The sequence below is a fragment of the Felis catus genome, chromosome A2, assembly GCF_018350175.1.
Source record: "Felis catus isolate Fca126 chromosome A2, F.catus_Fca126_mat1.0, whole genome shotgun sequence".
NCBI classification, from domain to species: domain Eukaryota; kingdom Metazoa; phylum Chordata; class Mammalia; order Carnivora; family Felidae; genus Felis; species Felis catus.
Genome location: NC_058369.1, coordinates 144,319,434 through 144,344,039, shown reverse-complemented (window position 1 = coordinate 144,344,039; position 24,606 = coordinate 144,319,434). Strand labels below are relative to the sequence as shown.

Sequence of the window (24,606 nt, the reverse complement as noted above, 5' to 3'; positions counted from 1 at the left end):
ACTAGCCTACTCCAGCAACATGAAAGTCCATGCAGCACACCTGGAGACAGGTAACACAGACCTCTGTTAGAATCCTGGTTCCTCCACTTACCAGAGAAAAAGCCTTGAGCAAACTCTGGTCTTCCCAAGCCTCAAGTTTCCTGACCTGACAGGGATGGAAATGGACCTGGGCCACACAGGCATCCAGGGCCCCTCAGCCTTCCTCGCTCTCCAGCAATCCCCTTCACTCCAATTCTGTAAACAATAAACCAACTTCCTCCACAAGAAAGAGAACACTTTCACCCATCAGAACATCCTGGTCTGTTTGGCAGTTGGACTTTGCATCATAAATTAATAAATCCACAAACGGACTTACAAATCACATCTTTGTGAGTTCCTTTAGCCGAAATCAGTTAACCAGTATAACAGACAGCATTTCACAGCCTGTAAAGCTCAGAGCTAGCCCTAGAAAGCAGCTAAGCTGAGAAGACCTTCTGTAAGGCCTTAAAAAATGGACAAGCTTTCCTCCTCCCTCATCAGTCTTAATACAGAGTCATCATCGCCCAACACTACACCTGCACCACGCACTGCTGTGCACCTGTCACGACTCAGAAGGCACTCCAGGATTCTGCTGTGCTGTATCCTGAATGGCAGTCAGGCTCTGGCCCTCCGTATGTGCCATTACGTACCAGCCATGCGAGGGCTGCTTGCACACGCCCAAGGCAAGCACATTCTTTACCCTGCACCCTTTCCTCCGCGTACCAAGTTCAGTTAATATGATGGCACGTGAGGTGTGAACCAGATCTAACAAGGCACTTCATAAATCTTTTCATTTTTTTGTCATGAAATTCACCCAGAAACTGTGAACAGGCCCCACCTAAACTTAACATTGGCTCAAATCGTATGTAATAAACCCCAAGAAACTCCACTGTTCCCCAAAGAGCCCTGCTCTCTGACGCAGATAAATGTCTTCAGACAGAACTCTCCTATCTCCTTTCGTCAGAATCCTCAGGAGATGTTCTAAGCTAAGAAGGGATATATCTGGTTTGCGGCTGGCTCTGGGACCTGGGGGGAAGAAAAGCTCACACAGGAAACAGCAGAGATGTTACCACATCTAAGTCTGCTTCTGGAAAGAAAAATTATATTCTCAGTGACCAAAATCCTGGACAGCCAGCCTTGGTAAAGCTCCACCTTCCTACTGCTAGGAACACTAATCTAGAACAGTAGCCTCAAGTGGAAGTACAATGGAAACACCTGGCAAGTGTGGAAAATGAACCCACCAGGCTCTAACCACAGGGATTCTAACACAAGGAGCTTACAAACCATACCCTAGGAAAAACTGACTTAGCCTCTACTCTAGGAGAAATGCTCTCACTTGGATTTCATGGTGACTCAAAGGGGCACACATCTTTGTATCTGAGCTAGGGCGGGGCAGGGGAAGGGAAACAAGGAGGAGAGGGCAGGGGCAGAACCCTGTACGCATTCCAAGGTTGCTATTCAATCAAAAGACATGGCATCAACAGGGATCCACTCAATCTCTGTCCTTGCTGGAATCTTGGGCAAACCCAGAAAGACAGAGCTTGTTTGTAGCAAACAAGAAGCAACAGTGTTAGCAGCCATACTGTAAGTGAACTTGACAGTTAACAATCAAATGATGTGCCCCTTATAGAACTTCCTATCAGGGGATACCTTAGAACCACACACACAAGCATCATTTTCCTAACAGGGAAGGGGACAGAGGGAGAGAGAGATGTATCAGAGTCAAATGGCAGCCAGAAAGAGCAAGGGAGGAGTTCCTACTGCCCAGCTTCTGGACTCCAGGCACTTCAGTACCACCGCGATGCTGTAAGATATGCAAACACGAGGATGGGAGAGTCCAAAACTGCTTCCTTAGATTGCACATCCCCAAGTCTCCTGCAGCATCAAATTCAGGGACTCTACTATGATGCGGGGCTCTGCATCCCTGAACGAGCCATGGCAGGAGATTACAGCCGGGCAGAAAAGACATGGTCATTGTGGAGTTACGGTTAAAGGAAAAAAGGAAAATAAAACCATTTCCTTAGTTCTTTGCTCCCTATTACTCCTGCCCACCACCAAAGATACTAATACTGAGGAGCAAGCTAGAGAGAGGGAAAAGTCTAAAGATGGCTGTGAAAGACGGAGCAAGAAAGCAGCTGGGGAAAGTATCCGAAGCTGCAATGGTCTAAAGCCTGTTTTCTCCCACAGGCACCAAGGAAGAGAACCTTACAGTCTCTCAAGAAGTGGACTTTGTACCACTAGTTACAGATAGCAAGGGTAAAACTTGACATCACAAATGACAAAGATTCTCTCCTTGACCAAATTCTACTCAGGCTCCTCTGAACTCCCTTCTCAGCTAGGGCCCTGACTTTTGGGAACTCTGTTCATCTCTGCATTGTCCAATTCTGCCAAGAATCCTGCTAAGTCAGTTTAGCCCAATTTCCCCACCCTCAATATCTGATTACTCTCGATATCTAATTGGGTTCCTCATCCTCCACCACCCCCAACCCCACCCTGCTCCTTGATGACAAATTCCCACTTTTCCTTTTTGGACTCAGAACCCAAGCTCTTTCCCCACTGCCAAACCCATTGTTGGTCCCTACACCTATCACAACGGTTACGAATTAGGTGTATCTTACTGTTCTCCAGCAAGTGTCATGAATAACATTTTAACACAAAGAAGCCAAAAGAAGGAAAACTCTGTCCTACTGCAAGCACACTGTACAGGCTCAAGCACTCATTAAAAGGCAAAGACTTGGGGCGCCTAGGAGGCTCAGTCAGTTGAGCATCTGACTTTAGCTCAGGTCATGATCTTATGGTTCACGGGTTCGAGCCCCGCATCGGGCTCTGTGCTGACAGCTCAGAGCCTGAAGCCTGCTTCAGATTCTGTCTCCCTCTCTTTCTGCCCCTCCACTGCTCGCGCGCGGTCTCAAAAATAAACATTAAAAAAAAAATTTTTTTTAATAAAATGAAGGCAAAGACTCTAAAGCAATCAGTGAGGCAACTTCTTCAAATCAATATCAATCAGCTATAGATTTAGGCATTTGACCAATGAAGGTATCAATTTATGTAAATTCTAGGAGCAGAAGGATATCGGCCTAGCTTAAACTGAGCAAATGCAGTTTCCTAGAACATAAAATTATATTTAATAAGCAATTAAATGTGGTTATCCAAGAAAACTAGAGCAATCCAGTTTGGCTGCTATCAATATTTTTACTGAATTCAGGTTAAAGGTGCCACTCCAAAGCAAGTGAACCCCAAAGCAAGGCAGCTAAGGGTAACAGTGAACTTCAACAATGGTAAGCATTCACTCGCAGGTTCATGCAGCATCCAAAATATAGCACAGAGATTGTCAGAGTAACACTGAAGAGCAGGGGGGCACAGGGAGCAGCCACAAGCTCCTGTGTGAGGAGTGCAGCAACAGGTAATGGAGTGACCAAACTGTGTGCGCCAGAAGCGACTTCTTCATCCAAACCAAAGTTTACAAACCTCTCTCTGTACTTGAGGAGAGACACAATGGGGGGGGGGGGGGGGGAGGGGGGAGGGGAAGAATTATAGCGGGGGGGGGAGGGGGGCAGTGAGCTGGGGTGGAGATTAACTGAAAGAAATCAGAATGAAAGCTAAAGTAGCAGAGGCACAAATCAATACTCTTACCGTTCAGGTACTTCAGAAAGCTTTCCAAGTCAAAACACAAAAGTAAACAAACAAAAGAACAGGCACCGGCCTGTATGAAAACTCTGGAGAACCAAAGGTGGGGAAAATACTGTGCCTGAGGAGAAAGGAGCCGCACCAGGCCCAAGTCTGCAGGCAGCCAACTCTGAGGCGGGCACAGCAGCAAGGAGAGAGCATGTTTCCACCTGAGCACATTCGATTACATTCCAGGACAGAGATCTTCAACACCATCAGCTTCTGCCCTCAGAATTCATTTCTCGCTGGGTAATGAGGGTAAGAAATGAAAGGCTGTAGGATTTTTACACTGAATTTTCAGTTTGTCAGGTTCCATCTACCATGTCAGATACCTGGGACCAATCTGTATCTTTTAGAGAGAGGTGTCTCTATCCTAACAGAGCTCCCATGACTATCCCCTACCTGCTGTATTTTATGGATACCTAATAATAACATGGATAATGACATTTCCACCGTGGAAATCAGTACAGAGATTCCTCAAAAAAATCAAAAATACAAGTGCCATATGATCCAGTAATTACACTACTGGATATTTACCCAAAGAGAATAAAAACACTAATTCAAAAAGATACATGCACCCCTATGTTTACTGCAGCATTATTTACAATAGCCAAATAATGGGAGCAGCCCAAGTGTCCATCCAGAGATGAATGGATAAAGATGTGAGATACACACACACACACACACACACACACACACACACACACAGAAGAATATTATCCAGCCATAAGAGCATGAAATCTTGCCATTTGCAACAACATGGATGAAGGAACTAGAGAAAATAATGTTAAGTGAAATAAGTAAGAGAAAGACAAATACCATATGATTTCACTGGAATTTAAGAAACAAAGGAAAAAAGAAAAAGAACAACAACAACAATACGAATGACTCTTATTACAGAGAACAAAGTGGTGGTTGCCAAATGGGAGGTGGGTGCGAGGATGGGAGAAAGAGAGAACGGGGCTTAAGGCTATACTTACCCTGATGAGCACTGAGCAATGTACAAAACTGCTGAATCATTATATTGTACACCTGGAACTATGTTAATACTACTTGAAGAAAAAACAACAACAACATGGAGCCCAAACGCTGGTACAAACTGAAAGCAGCTTAATGATTTTTCAATTGGGAAGCGGACATTTTTCTGAACTCTGCTATTACTGAGTATAAGCACCTCCAGAATAATTATAACTTGGTATGCAAACAGGAGTGTCTAGACTGAAAGAGCCATTCACTCCTCCAAGAGAAGAGGACTGGAAGGGGGTGGGGGTAGGCGGTGAAGCCAAAAAGCTTTAACAGTGAGGCGGCCGCACCACAACGCAATCTGCAAAGGCGAGACACAGCCCGGCCCAAATGACAGGGAGGAACCCTGGATGTTTTCCTGAGGAAAACACTGAGCTGTTAGTTTAATACACACTCAAAGAATAGCAAAGGACTGGGATAACTTCTTTCTCCTCTATAAGAAATAAATAAAAGACGCTGCTTTGAGTGATGTCAAGTCTCCCTCTTCTTTTTTTTACATTTTATTTATTTTTGAGAGAGAGAGAGAGAGAGAGAGAGAGAGAGACAGACAGACAGACAGAGCACAAGTGGGAGAAGGGCAGAGAGAGAGGGAGACACAGAATCCAAAATAGGCTCCAGGCTCTGAGCTGTCAGCACAGAGCCCAACGCACAAACCGCAAGATCAAGACCTGAGCCGAAGTCGGACGCTTAACCGAATGAGCCACCCAGGGGCCCCAAGTCTCCCTCTTCTTAAAGAACAAACTGGTTTGATACTCCTGGCTGTCCCAGTGGCCAAAACCAGAAAACGGAGCCACCTGCCAGTTCCCCCATGCGGAATACAGTGCGCTTACGCACAGCAGCTGAGCTAAGAGGTAAAAAGGAAAAAGAGTCCGAGAAGGACAGGGAGGACAGTACAGACTGCATCCCACCCATAGGGACCAGCCTCCAGCCAGAGCCCGAGGGAGCAGGCAGGCTGCAAAGGGAGCCCAGGGCACGCAACACATCAGCAGCCCTTCCACAGAGATCCACCTACAGCTTTCTGCAAGGCAGTGTTTCTAAAACAAGCCCCTCCAGCTGGATAAGCAGATGCTAAAGGCAGCTCCATATGAATAAGAATGTGGCTTTCTCCTAATTCCAGGCCACCTTACAAAAGATAACTGCACAGAAAATCAAACAATCCTATCAGCCTCCCTAGTAAGGATGAGAAAAATGTCCTACCAATGGTAGAGCTACAGACTCCGAAAATCAAGTGTTGGTGTATTCTGCCCATACCCCATTCCCAAATTATGAACAAGGAGTGAAAAGACAGCCAGTGAAAATGAAATAAGCCATTATGCAACAAACATGTAAGTATCAACTATGTGCCAGGAAGTGAGCTAGCAATAGATGTGAAGAAATGAGGAATCTACCTGATGCAGAAAAACCAAACTGGAAAAACCTAGTAGGGAAGGGCGGGGAGGGAATGGGGAAGAGAAAAAGCATTTTACAAAGCAGAAACTAGAAATTACAGGCAGCCACTGTGTGGGTTATCTAGAATCAGCAGGAGAGCAGAAGGAACCAAATTTTGGGACCAGCGTCTGAACACGAAGACGCAGCAGATGCCACATAAAGAGGAGATTTCCACTCAGCCTCACAAAGGACCCAATGCAGTGAAACACGGATAAGGGAGAGCATTATCAACTGGCCTCTCTCTCTCTCTAGAGACCCTCCTGTGGGACAGCAATGTGCCAGGGTGGCCACCACACAACAATGAACCAGGCAAAGGCATCTGCAGCCAAAACCAGACTAGATGGTGAAATGAAGGCCTCTGAAATGTGAACAACCCAGAAAGTGACCGGAGCTTTTCAAAGAAGGGCTGAAATAAAAAGTGACATCAAAAATATGCCTAAGCAATAGACCTGTCATTTACTAGGAAAAAAAGCAAGCATCTGTGTCCTTCAGCTTCCCCTTCTAGTTTCAGTTCTGAAAAGCCTTTTCCAAAGCAGTGACATGAAATGAGGCTTCCTCCTCCATAATCTATCATCTGGTCTGAAATCCACCTTGTGACCACAACATACACCAAATGGTCAAGATTAGAAATTCCGTTTCTAAAATTATCAACACTTCCCTAATAAAAATAACTTCCTAGATCCATAGCACCTATAGGACATGAGGATCTGAAATGTTTGGTTTTTGAACTAACTCAAATTTTCCAAGTAAAAAGCTAATTAGCCCACCAAGGAATGAAACCTACAGCCCTGGCCTGCAGAAGTCGAAAGCACTGATGACTGCACTAAACTTGCCTTGAATATAAATGTTATGCGGGGAAAAAAGAAAAAAAAAAAAAAAAAAAAGGTAATTTATCTAAACACAGTGTAGGTAGCTCTGCAATCAGTATCTCATAAATAAAAAGAGAAAGATGAAGGGAAAGCTCTCTAATTGATTTTAAAATTAGTTCCAAGCAAAGAAATAATCTGACAACCAACAAGGTCAACAACAGTAAAAAAATATATAGCCTTTGGGGAAAAAGTGCACCTAAAAACTCCAATGAATCAAGACACCTGGACTGCCACGAAGGAAAGATATCTGGGAAAGCCTGAATAAGGGTGGAGGGGTTAAAAGAAAGGCAACTGGGGACCAACTGCAAAATCACTTAAAATCCTGAGATTAGCCCCTCTGGTGGACGGAACCCAGTCCATACTATGCTAATGGAATGCCAGTATGAGGAAAACCAGGGCTCAGAAAGGGGCAGGGCTAGGCAATCCAAATGCATCAACTAGGTTGAAACCTGGGAGTGGGAAAGAGGAAGTGCCTACAGAAAAGGAAGCCATGGGTAACCTGGCTATCAAAACAAACAATCCAAGGGGCACCTGGGTGGATCAGTTGGTTAAGTGTCCGACTTTAGCCCAGGTCATGACCTCACGATTCATGGGTTCTAGCCCGAATCAGGCTCCGCGCTGATAGCTCCTAGCCTGGAGCTTGCTTCACATTCATTCTCTCTCTCTCTCTCTCTCTCTCTCTCTCTCTCTCTCTCTCTCTCTCTCTCTCTGTGTGTGTGTGTGTGTGTGTGTGTGTGTGTGTGTGTGTCCCTCCTTCACTTGTTGTGCACATGCGCTCTCTCTCTCAAAAATAAACAAACATTAAAAAACAACAAGCAGGGGCGCCTGGGTGGCGCAGTCGGTTAAGCGTCCGACTTCAGCCAGGTCACGATCTCACGGCCCATGAGTTCGAGCCCCGTGTCAGGCTCTGGGCTGATGGCTCGGAGCCTGGAGCCTGTTTCCGATTCTGTGTCTCCCTCTCTCTCTGCCCCTCCCCTGTTCATGCTCTGTCTCTCTCTGTCCCAAAAATAAATAAACGTTGAAAAAAAAAAAAAATTAAAAAAAAAAAAAAAAAAAAAAACAACAAGCAATCCAATTAAGAAGGAGAAAAAAACACTCCCTCCCAGGACCTTTCAACACCAGGACATGCTGCCTCAAGTTGGAATGACTACAGGCAGCAGTCAAATGGATTGGATAACAATGATGCCACTCAAAAGCAATACATGCATTAGGTCTTAAGCCTCAGCATATATTTTTGATATAAACATTTACTAAACACCTGCTGCATTCACAGCACTCTGCAAGATTCTGAAAGAGAGGGGTATGAAGCTGAGAAAACCAGTTCCACTCTGGCTCACAGTGGAGTTTAGGCTTTGTAACCAAAAGCGGGCTGGACATAAGTAACAGTACAGGATGAGACAGAGGAGGGAAAGACTGTGGGTATGGAAATCTCTGGCCTAAAGGAGCTTTCAAGAGCCAGGGCAAGAAAGACAGTTACCTCAGCACAGCAGCTATGGTAAATGGTCACAGGACAGTAAATATGATGGTGCTGCCAACTCTGGAAACAACAGAGAATTACTGCAGCTCACAGGACTGAAAAGAGGCAAGAAATATGAACACGCTAGCACTCGGAAGATTTAGATAAATTGAAAATATAGAACTGTGTAATAGTGATGATTAAATGGAGAGAGAAGAAAGAGAGGAAGATGGATTGAAAAAGGTAAATGCACATGGTTCGGGGAAGGATTAAGCACCAGGCCCCACGAGATTGTTCAAATCCTACAAAAATTATTGGAAGGGGATAGGCAAAATCATGAGAAAGGGGATGCATTAACTAAAGGAAACAAAAGAAAATTTAAGTAGTAATATGGAGAAGAAGGTAAATCAAAGGGAAACAGGCAATTGCTATCTTTTCCCAGTTATAATTCACATTTTGAGGAACCCTGCTATCTACCCAGATAGCAAATGTCTTGACCTCAAGAAGAGTCAGGCTTGCCCCCAGTGCCCTCCCCAGCAGAGGAACAGGAATTAATCTTTTAAAAATGACAGAGTACGTACATCCTGAATCTTAAATAGATGAGCTAAGACCCACCCACAGTCTCCGAATGGTAATTTTTTTCAATCCTCTCACAAAGGAGGTTTCAAGTGTTCTTCTCAAAAACGCCCAGATCAAACAAATCGGAAACTGGTACAGAATGCCTCTGCCAGCGCTCTGACATATTCTACGTCTTTTGATCACATTGCTGCAGTCCCCAAGTCTCTCCATTGGAAACCGGTGAAATGCTATATCCATTTCAAAGAGCTTTTGCTTTTCTCCAAGGTCCTTAATGCCAAGCTGGAGTCCCGCTCTAATTTGCTATTTGCCTTATGCTCCCAGTCCCATGCGCGAGATCACAGTCAGTGGGTTTATTGGTTTGCCCTGGCTTCACTTAGGGACTGCGGCCCCACAGCTCTCTGTTGGTGTGCATCTCAGTGGCAGCATCGTCTGCTTTAGGGTCCAGAGGGACCAGTCATCTTGCTTTCAAAAATCTCAACTGAAGGGAATAGGTTGAGAACCGCTTTTAATCGTGTCTAAATGGCAAAGCACCCTGGGGCCCTGTACAACAAATGGAGTTATTAGCACCCGAAACTGCCCTGCCTCTGAGAAAACGCCCTTAGGAATCCCAGGGCATCACTAACGGGCCTACCTGCAGCTTGTCAACCATGAGTGCCTACAGAAGAGACCCCGTGGGGTCGGGCCTGGGAAACAAACACCCCCCAAAAAAGGCAGCAAGGACACTGGGAGATTAGGCAGATTACAGCTTTAACAAAACTGATCCTCTGGTGCCCACGACTAAATATTTAGAGGCCTGCTGTGAAAGAACATTTATGTGGTAAATTCCACAGGGAGGAGGCTGAAAGATAAGGTGATAGAATCAAATACAAACTGAAAGCATAGGTTTGCGAGGTCAGGGGAAAGGCTCCACCTTCAGGTTTCCACACTTCCCAGAGGCCCAAGCTGAAGGGGTGTGTGTGTGTGTGTGTGTGTGTGTGTGTGTGTGTACACACGCATGTGTGAAAGAGGGAGAGAGAGACTCTATAGACAGGAGTTTGAGGAAAAAAGCCTTGCAACTGAAAGCAAACTTTCTACACTTAACACCTGGGCGTTGGGTAAATCACGTACCTTTTTCGAGGTAAATTCCAGCTCTATATCTTTGTCCACCACAACAGCACTACGCAGGCCAAACCAACTTTAAGGGGGGAAAAGTCAGCCCCTTCATCAGATGCCAGAGGGGTATCTTTTGTCATTAACACTCCAAGTGTGACACAAAGCCATGGCAGCCCTGGGCACCAGGAGCATTATGTTTTCCAATGTCGGATCAAAGTCAAATGCTCTCTAGAAGTCCTGGGATTACACAGTGTGTTGTCTCCTCTAAGGCAGTGGCTCAGAAAAGCCACAGTCTTCCTCCAACACTTAGCACTTGTCTCTCTGCAGCAAACAACTGCATAAAACAAACTCCAGTATACCTTTAGAGAAACCCTGATACGTGTTTAGGTACTCAGGAACACCACACATCGGTGTCCAAAATGGCCCTCAGCCTAAAGGAGTTAAGATCGCAAAGAGTTGACACTGGATTCACCCTAAATAATCCAGAAGCATCAATGCCACAGCAATAGAATCAACAGCATCAGGCATCTATCTAACTGTAATCTTTGAGGAAAATATTACACATCCTTGCTTTTAACTCTCCTGACAAACTTTCCAGCAAAAAATTCAGTTTTAACCAAACTCTGGGAGTAATGGCTACCCATGAATTCCTGGATATTACTGGAAAGCAGCTGCCTAGGATGAAAACAGGTCCTTTGATCATGCTGTTTTGTCCAGAGCCCTTCCTCTGGCTGCATTACAAAGTAACCCAAAAAAGGGGAGTGGAGTATACGGCTAGCCTTGGGCAAAACCTCCTTGCCTTCATGTATAATTTAAGAGAAATGAAACTTGTCTCTGTGTTCAAAAAAGGAAAATCCAATTTGCCCTACTATCCCCACAATGTATAGATGTCTTGGAAGATCTATATTAAGTCGATGACGGGTTTTTAGAGTTGTTAGGGTTTGGGGAAGGTAACCATTAAAAGAATCTCCCCTTCCTAACTTGAAGGGCAAGCCCCATTGGGTCGTCATCTGGGAGCTTGTAGGGAGGCCTAGCCCGCAGCAGGAGACACTGCCCGCCATCTGCCTGCCCTTGAGGAAGGTCATGCTAACACTTTCGCTTCCCTGTTCACCTAGTCCTCCAGTTCCTTAACCTGCACCTTCTCCCACTCTGCTCTAATACCATACAACAGGCTCCAAAACCATAAACTGTAAGATTATCTTTTTCTCCATTTCAAAGTCAATCATCTTCAGAAAGTTTCCCCCAGATGAGGCAGAAGGCAATCTAAGTGTCTCATCTGAGGCCCTCCGCAGCCCATCCGTCGTCTCCGGACAATCCTCAAGCGTGCCGCATTTCTGCAACTACAAGACCATTTCAATTCCCCAAACATACCAACATTTTCACTGGAGATTCTAATCAGCCCTGTTCTAACTAGGACAGCCATATATTCTTGTGCACAAGGGCACTGGCCAAGGAGACAGAGGCTGAATGGGAGCTGAAATTCAACCGCCATTCTGCTTGCCAAGCCATGTGCCCTGACAAGGGGTGCCCTGGAAGAAGGGGGCACCCCTCTCTAGTTTGCACAAGGGCACCATATGGGTTAACAGAGGTCCCAGCCCCAACATCTATGCCTTGAGTATTTGACTGGACTCCCCTTGTAGCTACAAGAACAGATGGTATACAGTAAAGAATATTAAAAACCAAAGACTCCAAGCAGATGCCTGCTCTCCCAGTCATTACATACATGAAGTTATGGATTCACTGGGATCCCCGGGTGATTTATATTCCGATACCCACATTGTAAATCTCTGATAACTTTAAAGTAAGCACAGATCTGGGGAATTCTTTTAGTAGAAAGGAAAGAACTCTGAATCCTCCTGCATAGAAATTGCTAGAACAACTTCCACAAGTTCGTAGTCAGCACTCCATTTGCCCCCAGGGCCATGGTCAACTGGGGCTTAGCAAAAGAAACACCACAACTCCTTCCTACAGATGAGTTTTCATCTAGCATGATCTTCCCTTATAAATGCAAATTACTTTCATGTTTTGTAAATGCAAGCCACCAACGCAAGAGTACTCAAATCCAAACATGCCATTGCCTAGTTTAAAATTCTTCACACAAAAATCTAAAAGTATGACACACGTTTTCAGCATGTGGCCCCTGCCTAACTCCCAAACCCATTTCTTACTACTCCCTAGCATTAACTACCCTCTATTCCAGTCATACAAAATACCCCATAGTCTCTGAGTATCCTGAGATGCTGACAGGACAAGTGTGATCTGGCCCTGCCTACACTTTGTACCACAGGCATCGTATCCCTCATGCACTATCCACAGTGCCTATTATTCCCTCTTCCCAAACTCACCCAACTCTTGTCATTACTGCCATTTCTGTCAGGAACTATCTTCTCCCCACATTTTACCTAGCTCAGTCCTAGTCACCCTTGAGGCTTTACACTTTACACATCACTTCCTCCAGGAAGCCTTCCCAGATTGTACATTCTTATAAATTCCAAACTTTTCTTTCATAGCATTTCACATAAATGGAATTACTTGTGTATCTCCCCTACTAGGTTTTAAATTAAAGTTCCATGAGGGTGATTCCATGAAAGTTTTTTCCCTGCTGCATTCCCATAGCATCTGCTGCAAAGCAGATACCTGGTAAACACTTATCAATGGCATTCATTTGAATTTCTCAACCCATGCTGTCCATTCTAAGAAGCCACTACCAACAGGTGGCTACTGAGCTCTAGAAATACACTAAAACAAACTGAAATGTGTTCCAAGTATAAAACTATACCCCAGATTTCAAAGACTTACTAAATATCAAATTAAGTAAAATCTCTCATTAACTTTTTCCATGCATTAAGTGTTGAAATAATACTGTTTTGGATATATCAGGAAAATAAAATGCATTAAAATTGATGGTTTTAATATAGCTACCAGATAATTTTAAATAACAAATATAGTTCATTTGTGTGGCTTGCATTATAGATCTAGGGAGCAGTCGGTGTTGGTCTAGAGTGCCCTTTCTTCCATCCACTAACTTCTCATCCGTGAACACTCAAGAGAGGAACCCTAGTTGCTCCTGGGGAGACTCCCGAGTGCCCACTGTAACTGGGTTCTTCACGGCACCCTCCGCCAATGTACTCAGAGTGCATTATGTTAACTTATTTCTTACGTGACTGCCTCATTAAAATCTTTGAAAGGAATTTAATGAAGAAATAAGAAAAATCATTCTTCACTTCATCTAAGCCGTATATTGTAGACTCTTACAGCTAAGCCTTACTTCAAACTTCCTTAAAATGGTGTAAGATCTCTGGAGTGAACAGAAGTTAAAAATAAAATTAAACACAAAGTGAGAAATAACCTTCCTTGGTAAAGAACAAGGAATTCTATAAACAGGACTCTGCCTAAACTAGGGAATATATTCCAACAACTTCCCATTATCCAGTAGGCTAAGGGAAAAATCCATCCGTTACCCCCTGAAGAGTTCCAAAGGCTCCTGGAAAAGCTAAAAATTCTCAGTAGTAGTTCCTACTCCTGAACACCTGCTATTACCTTACCTGAGCTATAACATCCCCACCCTCCTAAAACCTGCTTGAAATTCAGCTACACAGTCTACATTAACATAATGCTTTGGCCAATGAGGCAGGCACAAAAATTAACGTTCAAGAATTTCAAAGTTGTGGTTGCCGTGGGAACCTTAATTCCAACTGCATGGCACAGATGCGAATCGTGGAGTACTCCCAATACTGATAAAACTGGAGATGTCTATTTACTCTGTGCAATGAGGCACAGCTACAGTTACTGAGAGAACCTTATTTTGGCATTTCTAGACTTTCATGCATTTAAATTCTCAACCTTACCACAATACCATTTGCCGCATTAAATTGCCTCCTCTGTGGGGGGACTAAAAGAGAGAACGAACTGATTGGCCAGACATTCAAAGAACCCCTCCTGTATGTGTTTCTTACGCACAATCAGATTCAAAAGACAATCACGATATTTTTATTTTACTCTTATGGGCTGTCTGTAAACTCTCATGCAAATGAAAACAGGGCATGAATTTAAACTTGTAAATGCACCAAGACACGTATACGTGCAAAACATCAGAAAAGCAAATTTCTCCTCTTTAGAACTACAAAAGGGATAAATTAAAGCACAGAGCACTAACGTAAACCATGCTGTGTTTAATTTCCGAAAACTGTCCAAACACCTGCCTGTGGCACCAGCTCTCACAATGGACCCAGACCCAGTTCTATAACCAGTTACACACTATAGTTTCACGAGAAGGCAAAAATAAAAGTTGGAAAGTGGTCTGTAAAAACAAGATATCACCAAACAAGTAATTCAACAAAAACTTCAGTCTGTATCTCCAACTTCTCACCACTCGTAACAATGGAAAGAAAATGAGCAGAAAATTTACAGCAAAACTGCCTGCAGACTACCAACTCAATAGTTTTCTTCCTAAGTATTTCTCAAAATTGATATACCCCAATCATACACATTGGTTAGGGAAGCACCTTTGCTGCCAAAAGATCCAACAAATAGCACAAAACAGTGTAACTAATAATTTCAGTTACCACTTGCAACAGACGAAGCAGGTGACCCCAGAGAATACATACGCCAAGATTCATTTCTTCCCCGAACAAAAACATACAGAACTTTCAAATCAAAATGACCAGTAGAAACAGGCCTTACATTCATGCACATGAGATACGGACCTTCTCCTCTCCTTATTCTCAAAGAAAATCTTGTTAACAAAACTTACTGCCGCCTCATGTATCCTGGCCCTAACCCCTCTCAAGCCCCTTAGAGCAGAATGCCAGCAATGCCCACCCAAAACAAAGCAGATCAGTGAATGTGGTTCAGAAGAAACTGACACCTGCCCAGCCAGGCTGCAGATACTAGGAAATAATACTTTGGAGAATTAAAATAGCTTCTGTGAGCATTCTCACACATATGTACCATATTTAAGTATTCTCCAGCTCCTTCCTTTTGATTTTTGAAAAGAGGCTCCACTCCTTCCCCATTCTCACCTGTGTATTCTCCCCTTCTAGCCTCGGTGGTCGAATGCTGGACAGGTGGATGGTCTTGTAGTCACCAGAGTTCAGCTTCACAACAATGGCATCTGCATTCAGCACCTGCATCACCTGTGGGCAAGAAGCAAAAATGCTCAGACCTGCTCAGATGGCCCACCTCACAGCACACATGCTAAGGAGAAAGACCCACCACAGTCATAAGGAGAAAAGTCAGATCAATAGCCATTTGGGGCATTTCAATATCATCCTTCATGGTACAACAATGTTGGAGAGAACAATGCTATAATTATCAGTCCCCAAAGACCTTATTATGATTTCTCTATGAGGCAAAATCTGTATCGTTCACAAAGACGTGAAGTTAACTGACCAAGACATGTAGTTAACTACAAAGCTTACAAACTGGAAATCTCGTCTCTACATGTTATTCATGATTTTCCTTGAAACAGATTCTAAAATCAAAATTCCTTACTCAGTGTGAATCTAGGAAACGAAGCAAGGGCTGGATAGAAGATATCAGCACTAGGTAAGAACCAAAACAGGATGCCCCAAAAGAGAGCAGAAAAATCAAAGGCAAGTGAAGGGCAAAAAGAATTGTCATCACAGCATGGTAAAGGAGAGGCTCAGCTGTTAATCTCAGGGCAGAAACATTAAATTGCTAATATATTACTTCAACTACTCTAAAAGCCAACTTTTCAGAGCACTACTATGGGCAACTTTGTTTTAGACCCCAATATCAGAAACACTGGAGCCCACTCTCAGCTAAAAAAGATTAACTTCCACTCTTGGGTAACTTCCAAAGATATCTATTCAAAGTGCAAAAGCACAAATATTCCTCTGAGGAGATTATTAGAACATTCCACCAAGGTGTACAGAATAAAATCGCACTGAAACTGGCCTAGGATCACATCAGGGTTACAACTAGAACCCGTAATTCAGTTATGGTCTACAATTCACTTGATTATATTCAGAGCCTGTTGTTACAAGGCTATTCAGGGCTTTTTGGGGGTTTTTATTTTGTTTGTTTGTTCGTTTTTTAAACCAGTAATACTTTTTTACAAGGTAGCTATTGACTACATATCACTGTCACCATCCACTTTGTCTGCAGAATCAAAACCAACTCTTCCAGGCTTCAATCAGGCCCCATCAGGAGCCAACAGGCAGCTGAACAAACTACAGGGTCAGGTGCCACAGTGAGGGCAGACTCGCAAAATTTCCCTCCTCTTTCAAGCAAGAAACAAAAGGAGCTAGACTCGCCTTTGCTATGGTGGATATCACACTGATAAGTATCCTAAAAGAGCCCTCACTATTCTCTAGAAGGCTTCATATCTTTTAAAACAGAATACACCCATTCACTTGCAGACTCCTGCCCCCCACCCCCAAAAAATGGCTGTTCCAAAGAACCAACCAACCACATACCAGAAAGAAAAGACTGATTTAACGAACAATCTGAACCAAGTGAGAAATTATACATGACAGGAAATAGCAGGAAAAAAGCACCATCAGACAGAATGAATGAAAAAAGAAAGATGACAGTTGGAATCAAGCTGTAGTCCATGGAAGGCTGACTATGACTGGCAGATGGGAAGGCATCCCCAGGTTCTACCATAAGTAATGAGCAGCAAGTGTAGGGAAAAACAGGCCAGTGATCAGAAGAGTAATGAAAGGTCTGAGAACCAACAGTGTAGATTAGGAGAGAGGGTATTTTTAATTTTCCAGTACATAAGATTAACTTGCAAACCTCAATGTAGGTTAGTTAGTTAGTTAGTTAGTTAGTTAGTTAGTTAGTTAGTAGGTTAGTTAGGCTAGAAAAGCTAGTCTAAAATTTCCACAGCCGTTCTGCTTTAACCTTTTTGATAGATCTGAGAATCGCAAAGGCTAAACACTAAAACCCAGACAGCCAGAACCCAAAACTCGCCTGGCCAGAAAAAATTAGTCAAGTCCCCAGGCAATCAAAAGCATGAGCTGTGGTGGGTGACATGAGGACCACAAGGTCAGGGCTGGTTACCTGCGTATGGGTGGTACCAACGTCTATAGGACCCTCCAAATCAAAGAGCCCCTTACACCAGCCCAATCATGTAGGACTTAGAAAACAGCCCAGAAGGTACAACCAAAAACACAGATTCACTAACAGAAAGAAAAAACACACCTTCCCATTGCCATCTAGACATTAATGCCAAGCAAAAATGCCCATCACAATGGAATCTTCCTCCCACTCCCTAAAGGCACCAGTAGCAGCTTGGACAACTGCACAAAAGAGACAGACCACAGCTAATGATTTCTCTACTCTTCAAAATCCCACATTTGGGTAAAAGGAGAAGTATCATAAAATGGATGATAAAACATTCATGGGCCAAAGAATCCAAGATACATGCTATTCTGCTATCCTACCTTCAAACCAAAGAGAAGAAAAATTCCATAAAGCCACACCAAGCAAAGTAGCTAGTATAGCAAATCAACACTGCTCCTCCCTCAAAAGTACAGGGCCACCATCTCCAATGCACACACCTCACAGTATTTACTAAATCTCAATGATGGACAGAGCTACACATTCCTCTCCCACCAAAACTCTTATTAAATTATCAAGTGCCAAAAACATAGGGAAATTCCCATAATCAAGATGTGAGAAATATCTAGACATTCCCCACCCCCTAGTTGTGCTCAGAGAGGAATAAAACCAGGGAAAGCATCGTAGTGCTCACATCTTCACCCCGATTATAGAACGTGAAGATCTAAGCGTACCCCTGTGATAAGTTACTGGCATTCGTCACCCCTTATAATATTTAGCAGCAGCGGCAGCAAATGGATTCTTAGAGCTGTAAATTTCAGGCCTCGGCAACAGCCTCTCTGCTCGGCATCTCCCTGATTAGAAACCTCCTCTTCAGGAACTGCATGCTCTGATGCTGGCAACTGAACGAGGCCGGGCTTTTGGATGAAGAGGTGTGTGGTGAGCGCATGTGTGTGTGTGCCCATGTGTGTATAAGTGAGGCTTACGACTTTTTATTCCTCTTTAAATTGTGTCATTACTGTCCAGAGAACAAGCAGCTCCTGAGCAGAGACACGGAAGAAGCAATAAAATAGTGGTTATAGTCACGTACTGTGCAATAAGTAAAATGCAGAGTGGATTACTGTTCAAAGCCTACTCATCAGCACCGTTGCAGACCGCATTTATAACCGTGATATTTCTTACAGTGCTTTTCACCTGGATAAGTCCATGTATGTCTACATCGCTCACTCGCTCCACAAGCCAATAGATCCTTACTCAGCCCAGCCCTATACACACCTACCATACCACACACTCCAGGAGATAACCTAAGGGACAGGTGCAGAAGTCTGCACAAAGTCACTAGCTGGACTCGAAACACTAGACCTAAACCCAATGTCTCCATTTCTTGAAGTCCCAACTGTAAAAGGAAAAAATGAGTGGCTTAATGATGATGAGTGTAGGCTAAGGGCTGCCACAAGTCAAGAGAACTGCAGAGTTCTGTCAGGGGCAAGCGACATCCATTCCCATCTCTGGCCTGCTGCCACACTCCCCATCTGCAGAGCCTGTCCACCGTGCTCACTGGGAGGCCAAGAAACTACTGCTCAGCTTCGTAAACCCCTGCAGCATATATAAAATGAGCAAAAAGAGCCAACAGTTTCCTGAGCTTCAGAGATCCTCAGAATAGCTCCCCAAACGCAACTACCAATACTCCCAAAGCTGCCTAAATTATCAGTGCTGGACAAAAATAAAAGGACCATCGGCGTACACTGGGGCTTCTATGGATGCCACCAAGGAATGGCTTTGACGGGGCCACTGAGAATGGGACACCAAATCTGAAATCATGACACTGGGCTGCTTCTCCTACTCCCTACGGCTGTATGCTAGGTCTCATCTCCCCAAAGCTAATCATGGAAACACAACTGAAGCAGCACCGGAAGCAACTAAAAGGAAGCGACTAAAAGTACGCCACAACTGTTACAGCAGTGGCCTGGAGCCGTTCCCCAGAAGGGTACAGCTGCCAGCCTGTACCCTTGACAAAATACTAAGCATGACAATGTCTTGATACAAATAATTCCAGGCACCTGAGCATGAGCAAGCAGACTAGTCAATAGCAAACACTTAAAAGGAAACCAGGCATCAGACAGATTCCAATAGATGGGGCACTCTTCAACATGTCTGCCCAGCACTTCTCAAAACTGTCACGGTCATCAAAAGCAAAAGAAGTCCAGGGCACCTGGGTGGCTCAGTTAGTTAAGCATCAGACTTGGGCTCAGGTCATGATCTCACAATTTGGGAGTTTGAGCCCCACGTCGGGCTCTGTGCTTTCAGCACAGAAGCCTGCTTGAAGCTCTCTGCCCCTCCCTCGCTTGCTCTCTCTCTCTCTCTCTCAAAAATAAATAAACATTAAAAAAAAAAAAAAAAAAAAGGCAAGGGAAGTCCGAGAGACTGCCACATCCAAAAGGAGCCTAACAAGACATGACAACTAAATTGAGTGTGCCATGGTAGAGGAGATTCTGGAACAGAAAAACAGAGATTAGAGAAAAACTAAGGAAATCCGACTAAAGTATAGACCTCAAGTTGATAATAACATACCAATACCGGTATGCTAATTATAATAACTGCACCATACTCCTGGCAGGGAGCAGAGCAAACTGGGATGAGGGCAGGGGTGATGTGGGAACTCTGCCCCATCTGTTCGATTTTTCTGTGAATCTAAAACTTGTTCTAAAAAATAAAATTTTTTATTTTATTGAATTGAAAAGGCCAGGTAAGTGTTTTTTACAAATCTTTTCTAATTCAATTTTTATTTTCTTATCAGCAAATCAGTTTACTAATGCAAGCTACAAACCAAGTCTTGATCTCTTTTTGGTGCAGAGGTCACCTTCCAAACCAAACCATCCCCAGAACTTCCTCTTCACCTGAAAGCCCTATGACCGAAGCCCAGGAAATTCTCATCACGTTACCAAATGCAAACATAACAGAAGAGTCTAAATAATGCCAAAAATATTAAAAGGTGTCTTTGCTTAAAAACCATCTCCAAGAGACATGATAGTGAACTCCATTCAGAGCTAAGACTAGAAGCACAGCAAAAAGCTATCAGGGCCACACCAAGTAAGTCCTAGAGTCCACTGTGTGCATCCATGCATAGCTTCAACCTGACCTCCAAAACTGCACATGGCCACAAGTCCAGACAGTTAACTACTTAGAGTAATCTCCCAGATGGAGCCCTAGAGGGCAAGCTCCTTGAAAGCAGGAACCACTTCTCATTCTTCTGCTTCTTCCCAAAGCAGAAAGAAGGGCTCTAAGCAATCACTTGGTAAGAGAACTGAGCAAGAGTCCTCTGACCAGGCAGGGCAGTGAGAAGACTCCACCTCCTGAAGACATGCTGTCACTCCCCAGCCCTGCCACCACCCCTGAGTGTTATTCAGGTCTATAAAATCAGCAAGGCCCAAGAATCCAGCAGCAGGGACAGGGAAGCCAAGCCACGTGCTCAGGGGACCATATGGCTACAAACAGCACAGATCAGCTAAAACGCCACAGGGAAGGCAGGCAGGAAACTGGCAAGCCACGACAGGCACAAAAGTCTCAAGCAGGCTCAGCTAATCGCTGTGAAGTGAACATGCTTCTCTGCTAACCTGGAGAGACAAGGAGAGCCCTCGCTTGCATTTCCTTCCCTAAAAGTGACACAGTTTAAGCAGAGGATGGAACACATTCTTTCAGTAGACACCATGTATCAAGACAATACTTTGTTGAGTTTCAAGTTTCTCAGAAGTGAGACTCTTGGCCAGCACATCTCATCTACAGCATCAGTTCCCAAAATCACCTACAGGACCTGAGAGGCACCCAGTTCAAGAGTTCAGGTTACCTTTCGCAGGCTTTTCAGGCTATTTAGCTGCTCCCTATACAATTAACTTCTAGGGGACAGGGCAGGCGACTGCGAAAGAGAGAAGCACGATTTGTTCAGGCCTTAGAGTCACATGAGCCTCAGAGAAGTATCCTTTAGCAAAAACTTGTAGGACGGTCAGAGTGTTTGTGAAGTCCCAGGGCACCTTAGGACACCTCTAGGTTCTCTTGAAAAAGTAGCACAGTATTAACAGACATTTTAAATCAGGTATATGACTACAAAACCGCTGGATTCTAGGTTATGAAAAGAATTGCAAATCACTTTTTTTCCTACTGGCTATAAGGTAGTATACTGTGCTCTACAACAGAGGATGGCAAACTATGGCCCAAGGGCCATCTAGCCCACTGCCTGCTGTTGAACATAAAGTTTTATTAGAACATAGCCAGGCCCATTCACTAACATACTACTGTCTCTAGCCTCTTTTCTCGCTATGGTAGCAAAGTCGCATAGTTTCAACAGAGACTACATGGCCCACCAAATGTAAAATATTTACTATATGGTCCTTTAAGAAAAAATTGGTCAACCTATGTTCTACAACATATTAGAAAATGAACACACATAGGGCAATACATGGTTAACATTCCTAGAAAACTATTTGGCAAATATGCTGCAAAACATTCTTATGGAAATAACTGCCATTTACATAGAGATTTATTCCATTTTCTAAATAATGGAAAAATTATACACTATATGAATATTGACCTATTGGGGACTGGTTACATAAATTATGCAGGCTCACAATGGAACATTATGAACAAACTAAAGCAAGCTCAAACATTTACTTTGGCGCCCTCCCTAAATACCTTTAAACAAAAATAAAGGGATTTTGTTGTTGTTGTTGGCCCTAAGTCCAATAGGACAAATATAATGGGAGAAAAGAATATGGCAACAAAACACTGGAAGCTAGAAAGCAGATGGATGAGTGGTAACAGACTTCACAGATTCACAAAAGCTAAATCCTGAGCCAGTGATAAGAAAACATAATAGCCAACCTGATTTATACTGCAGACTTCCCCCACCCACCAAGACAAAGAAACTGTCAAATCAGGAATCTCAAGTAGAGATGAAAATGGGACCAAAACCTAGACTTGGTTTACGTAAGAAGCACCTGGATTTTAAGATATATACCACAAATCCCATATATAGGTTCACTAATTTTAGCCCAGTGTTTGAGACCTCATTCTTAAATAAGAAAGATAACCAAAGATCACCAGGCATTTAAGGAAAGCCTCTAATATGAAAAATAAGAGACCAAAATAACCGAAGAGAATTAAAAACAACATGGAAAATACAGACTATGCAAGGAAATTTTTCAAAAAATTATAATTAATTCCTCAGAAAGTTAATAGAAGATATTTTATCTCTGGAAGAAGTGATATTACTATTAAAAAATAACAAGATAGACACATAAATCAACAGAATGGAATAAAGAGCCCCAAAATAAATTCATGCTTATGTGATCAATTAATCTACAACAAAGGAAAAAAGAATATACAATAAAGATGGTCTCTTCAGTAAACAGTGTTGGAAAAACTGGTCAGCTACATGCAAAAAGAATGAAACTAAACCACTTCCTTACACTACACACACAAAAATAAACTCAAAATAGATTAAAGACCTAAATGGAAGACCTGAAACCATAAAAGTCTAAAACACACACACACACACACACACACACACACACACACACACACACAGTAATCTCTTGGACATCAACCTTAGCAGTATTTTTCTCTGGATCTGTCTCCTCAGGCATGGGAAACAAAAGCAAAACAAACTATTGGGACTACATCAAGTTAAAAAGCTTTTTACATAGCAAACGAAATCATCAAGAAAATGAAAAGGAAAACTACCAAATAAGAGAAGGTATTTGCAAATAAAATATCTGATAAGGGATTAATATCCAAAATATATAAAGAACTCCATAGAATTCAACACCAAAAAATAATACAATTTAAAAATGGGCAGAGGACTTGAACAACATTTCTCCAAAGAAGACATACAGATGGCCAACAGACACATGAAAAGATGCCCAACATCACTCATCACCAGGAAAATGCCAATCAGAACTACAATGAAGTATTACCTCACACCTGTCAGAATGGCTAGTATCAAAAAGACAAGGGGGGTGGGGCGCGTGGATGGCTCAGTCGGTTGAGCGTCCGACTTCAGCTCAGGTCATGATCTCACGGTCTGTGAGTTCGGCTCTGTGCTGACAGCTCAGAGCCTGAAGCCTGCTTCGGATTCTGTCTCCCTCTCTCTCTGCCCCTCCCCTGCTCATGCTCTGTCTGTCTCTCTCTCTCTCTTTCTCCGTCACAAATAAGTAAACATTAAAAAAAAAAAGGCAAGAAATAACAAATGTTGGAGAGGATGCAGAGGAAAGGGAACCCTCGTGCATTAGTGGTGGGAATGTAAATTGGTGCCGCCACAGTGGAAAACAGTATGGCGGGTCCTCAAAAAAAAAAATCAAAACTAGAAATACCATACAACCCAGTAATTCCATGTCTGGCTATTTACTCAAAGAAAATAAAAACACTAATTTGAAAAGATATATGCGCTCCTGCTTATTGCAGCTTTGTAACAGCCAAGATATAGAAGCAACCTAAGTGCCCACTGATAGATGAATGGATAAAGATGTGAGATAGATATATATATATAGATATATATATATAGATATATATATATATATACACACACACACACTATATATATGATGTGGAATATTACTGCACCATAAAAAGGAGTGAAATCTGGCCATTCACAACAACATGAATGGATCTAGAGGGTATCACGCTAAATGAAACAGTTAGAAAAATACAAGTACAATATGATTTCGCTTTTTAGATTGAATCTAAAAGACAAACAAACAAACAAAAAACCACAAGTGAACAAGCAAACAATCAAGACAGAAAGAGACTCATAAATACAGAGAACAAGTTGGTGGTTGCCAGAGGGTAATGTAAGGGAAAGTAAGGGAAATGGTAAAGGCAAAATAGGTGAAAAGGATTAAGAGGTACAAACTTGAGGTTATAAAAGAAATAAATAATGAGGATAGAAAGTACAGCATAGGAAATATAGTCAATAATGTTGTAATAACTTCATATGATGATGGATGGTAACTACTCTTATCACAGTAAGCACTGATGTATACAATTGTTGAATCACTATGTTATATACCTGAAACTAATATAATACTGTATGCCAACTACATTTCAATAAAAATGAGAGCCATTCAGAGAAGCAAAGACCTCGCGGTCCATGAGTTCGAGCCCCGCATCAGGCTCTGGGCTGATGGCTCGGAGCCTGGAGCCTGTTTCCGATTCTGTGTCTCCCTCTCTCTCTGCCCCTCCCCCGTTCATGCTCTGTCTCTCTGTCCCAAAAATAAATAAAAACATTGAAAAAAAAAAAAATACAGTAGCATAAAGAAAACATTTGGTAGCAGGGCTAAAAGGTAAATACGAAGAAATTTAGGAAGAAGAAAAGACAAAGATGAAAACAGGAGGCAAAAATTAGAAGACCAGTCAACAAAGTTAAAAATCCAAACAGGAGTACTAGAAAATAGC

The 24,606-nt window shown here is 43.0% G+C and overlaps 1 protein-coding gene across 2 annotated transcripts in view; it reads right to left on the bottom strand.

Annotated features, from left to right (window-relative positions):
* Positions 1 to 24,606, bottom strand: part of SND1 (staphylococcal nuclease and tudor domain containing 1) — a 422,256-nt gene that overhangs the window by 345,340 nt on the left and 52,310 nt on the right. For both annotated transcript variants that reach the window (XM_011280535.4, XM_023250533.2), the window contains one exon: positions 15,153 to 15,266. In XM_011280535.4, coding sequence (XP_011278837.1) covers positions 15,153 to 15,266 — 114 coding nt within the window. The remainder of the gene's footprint in view (positions 1 to 15,152; positions 15,267 to 24,606) is intronic.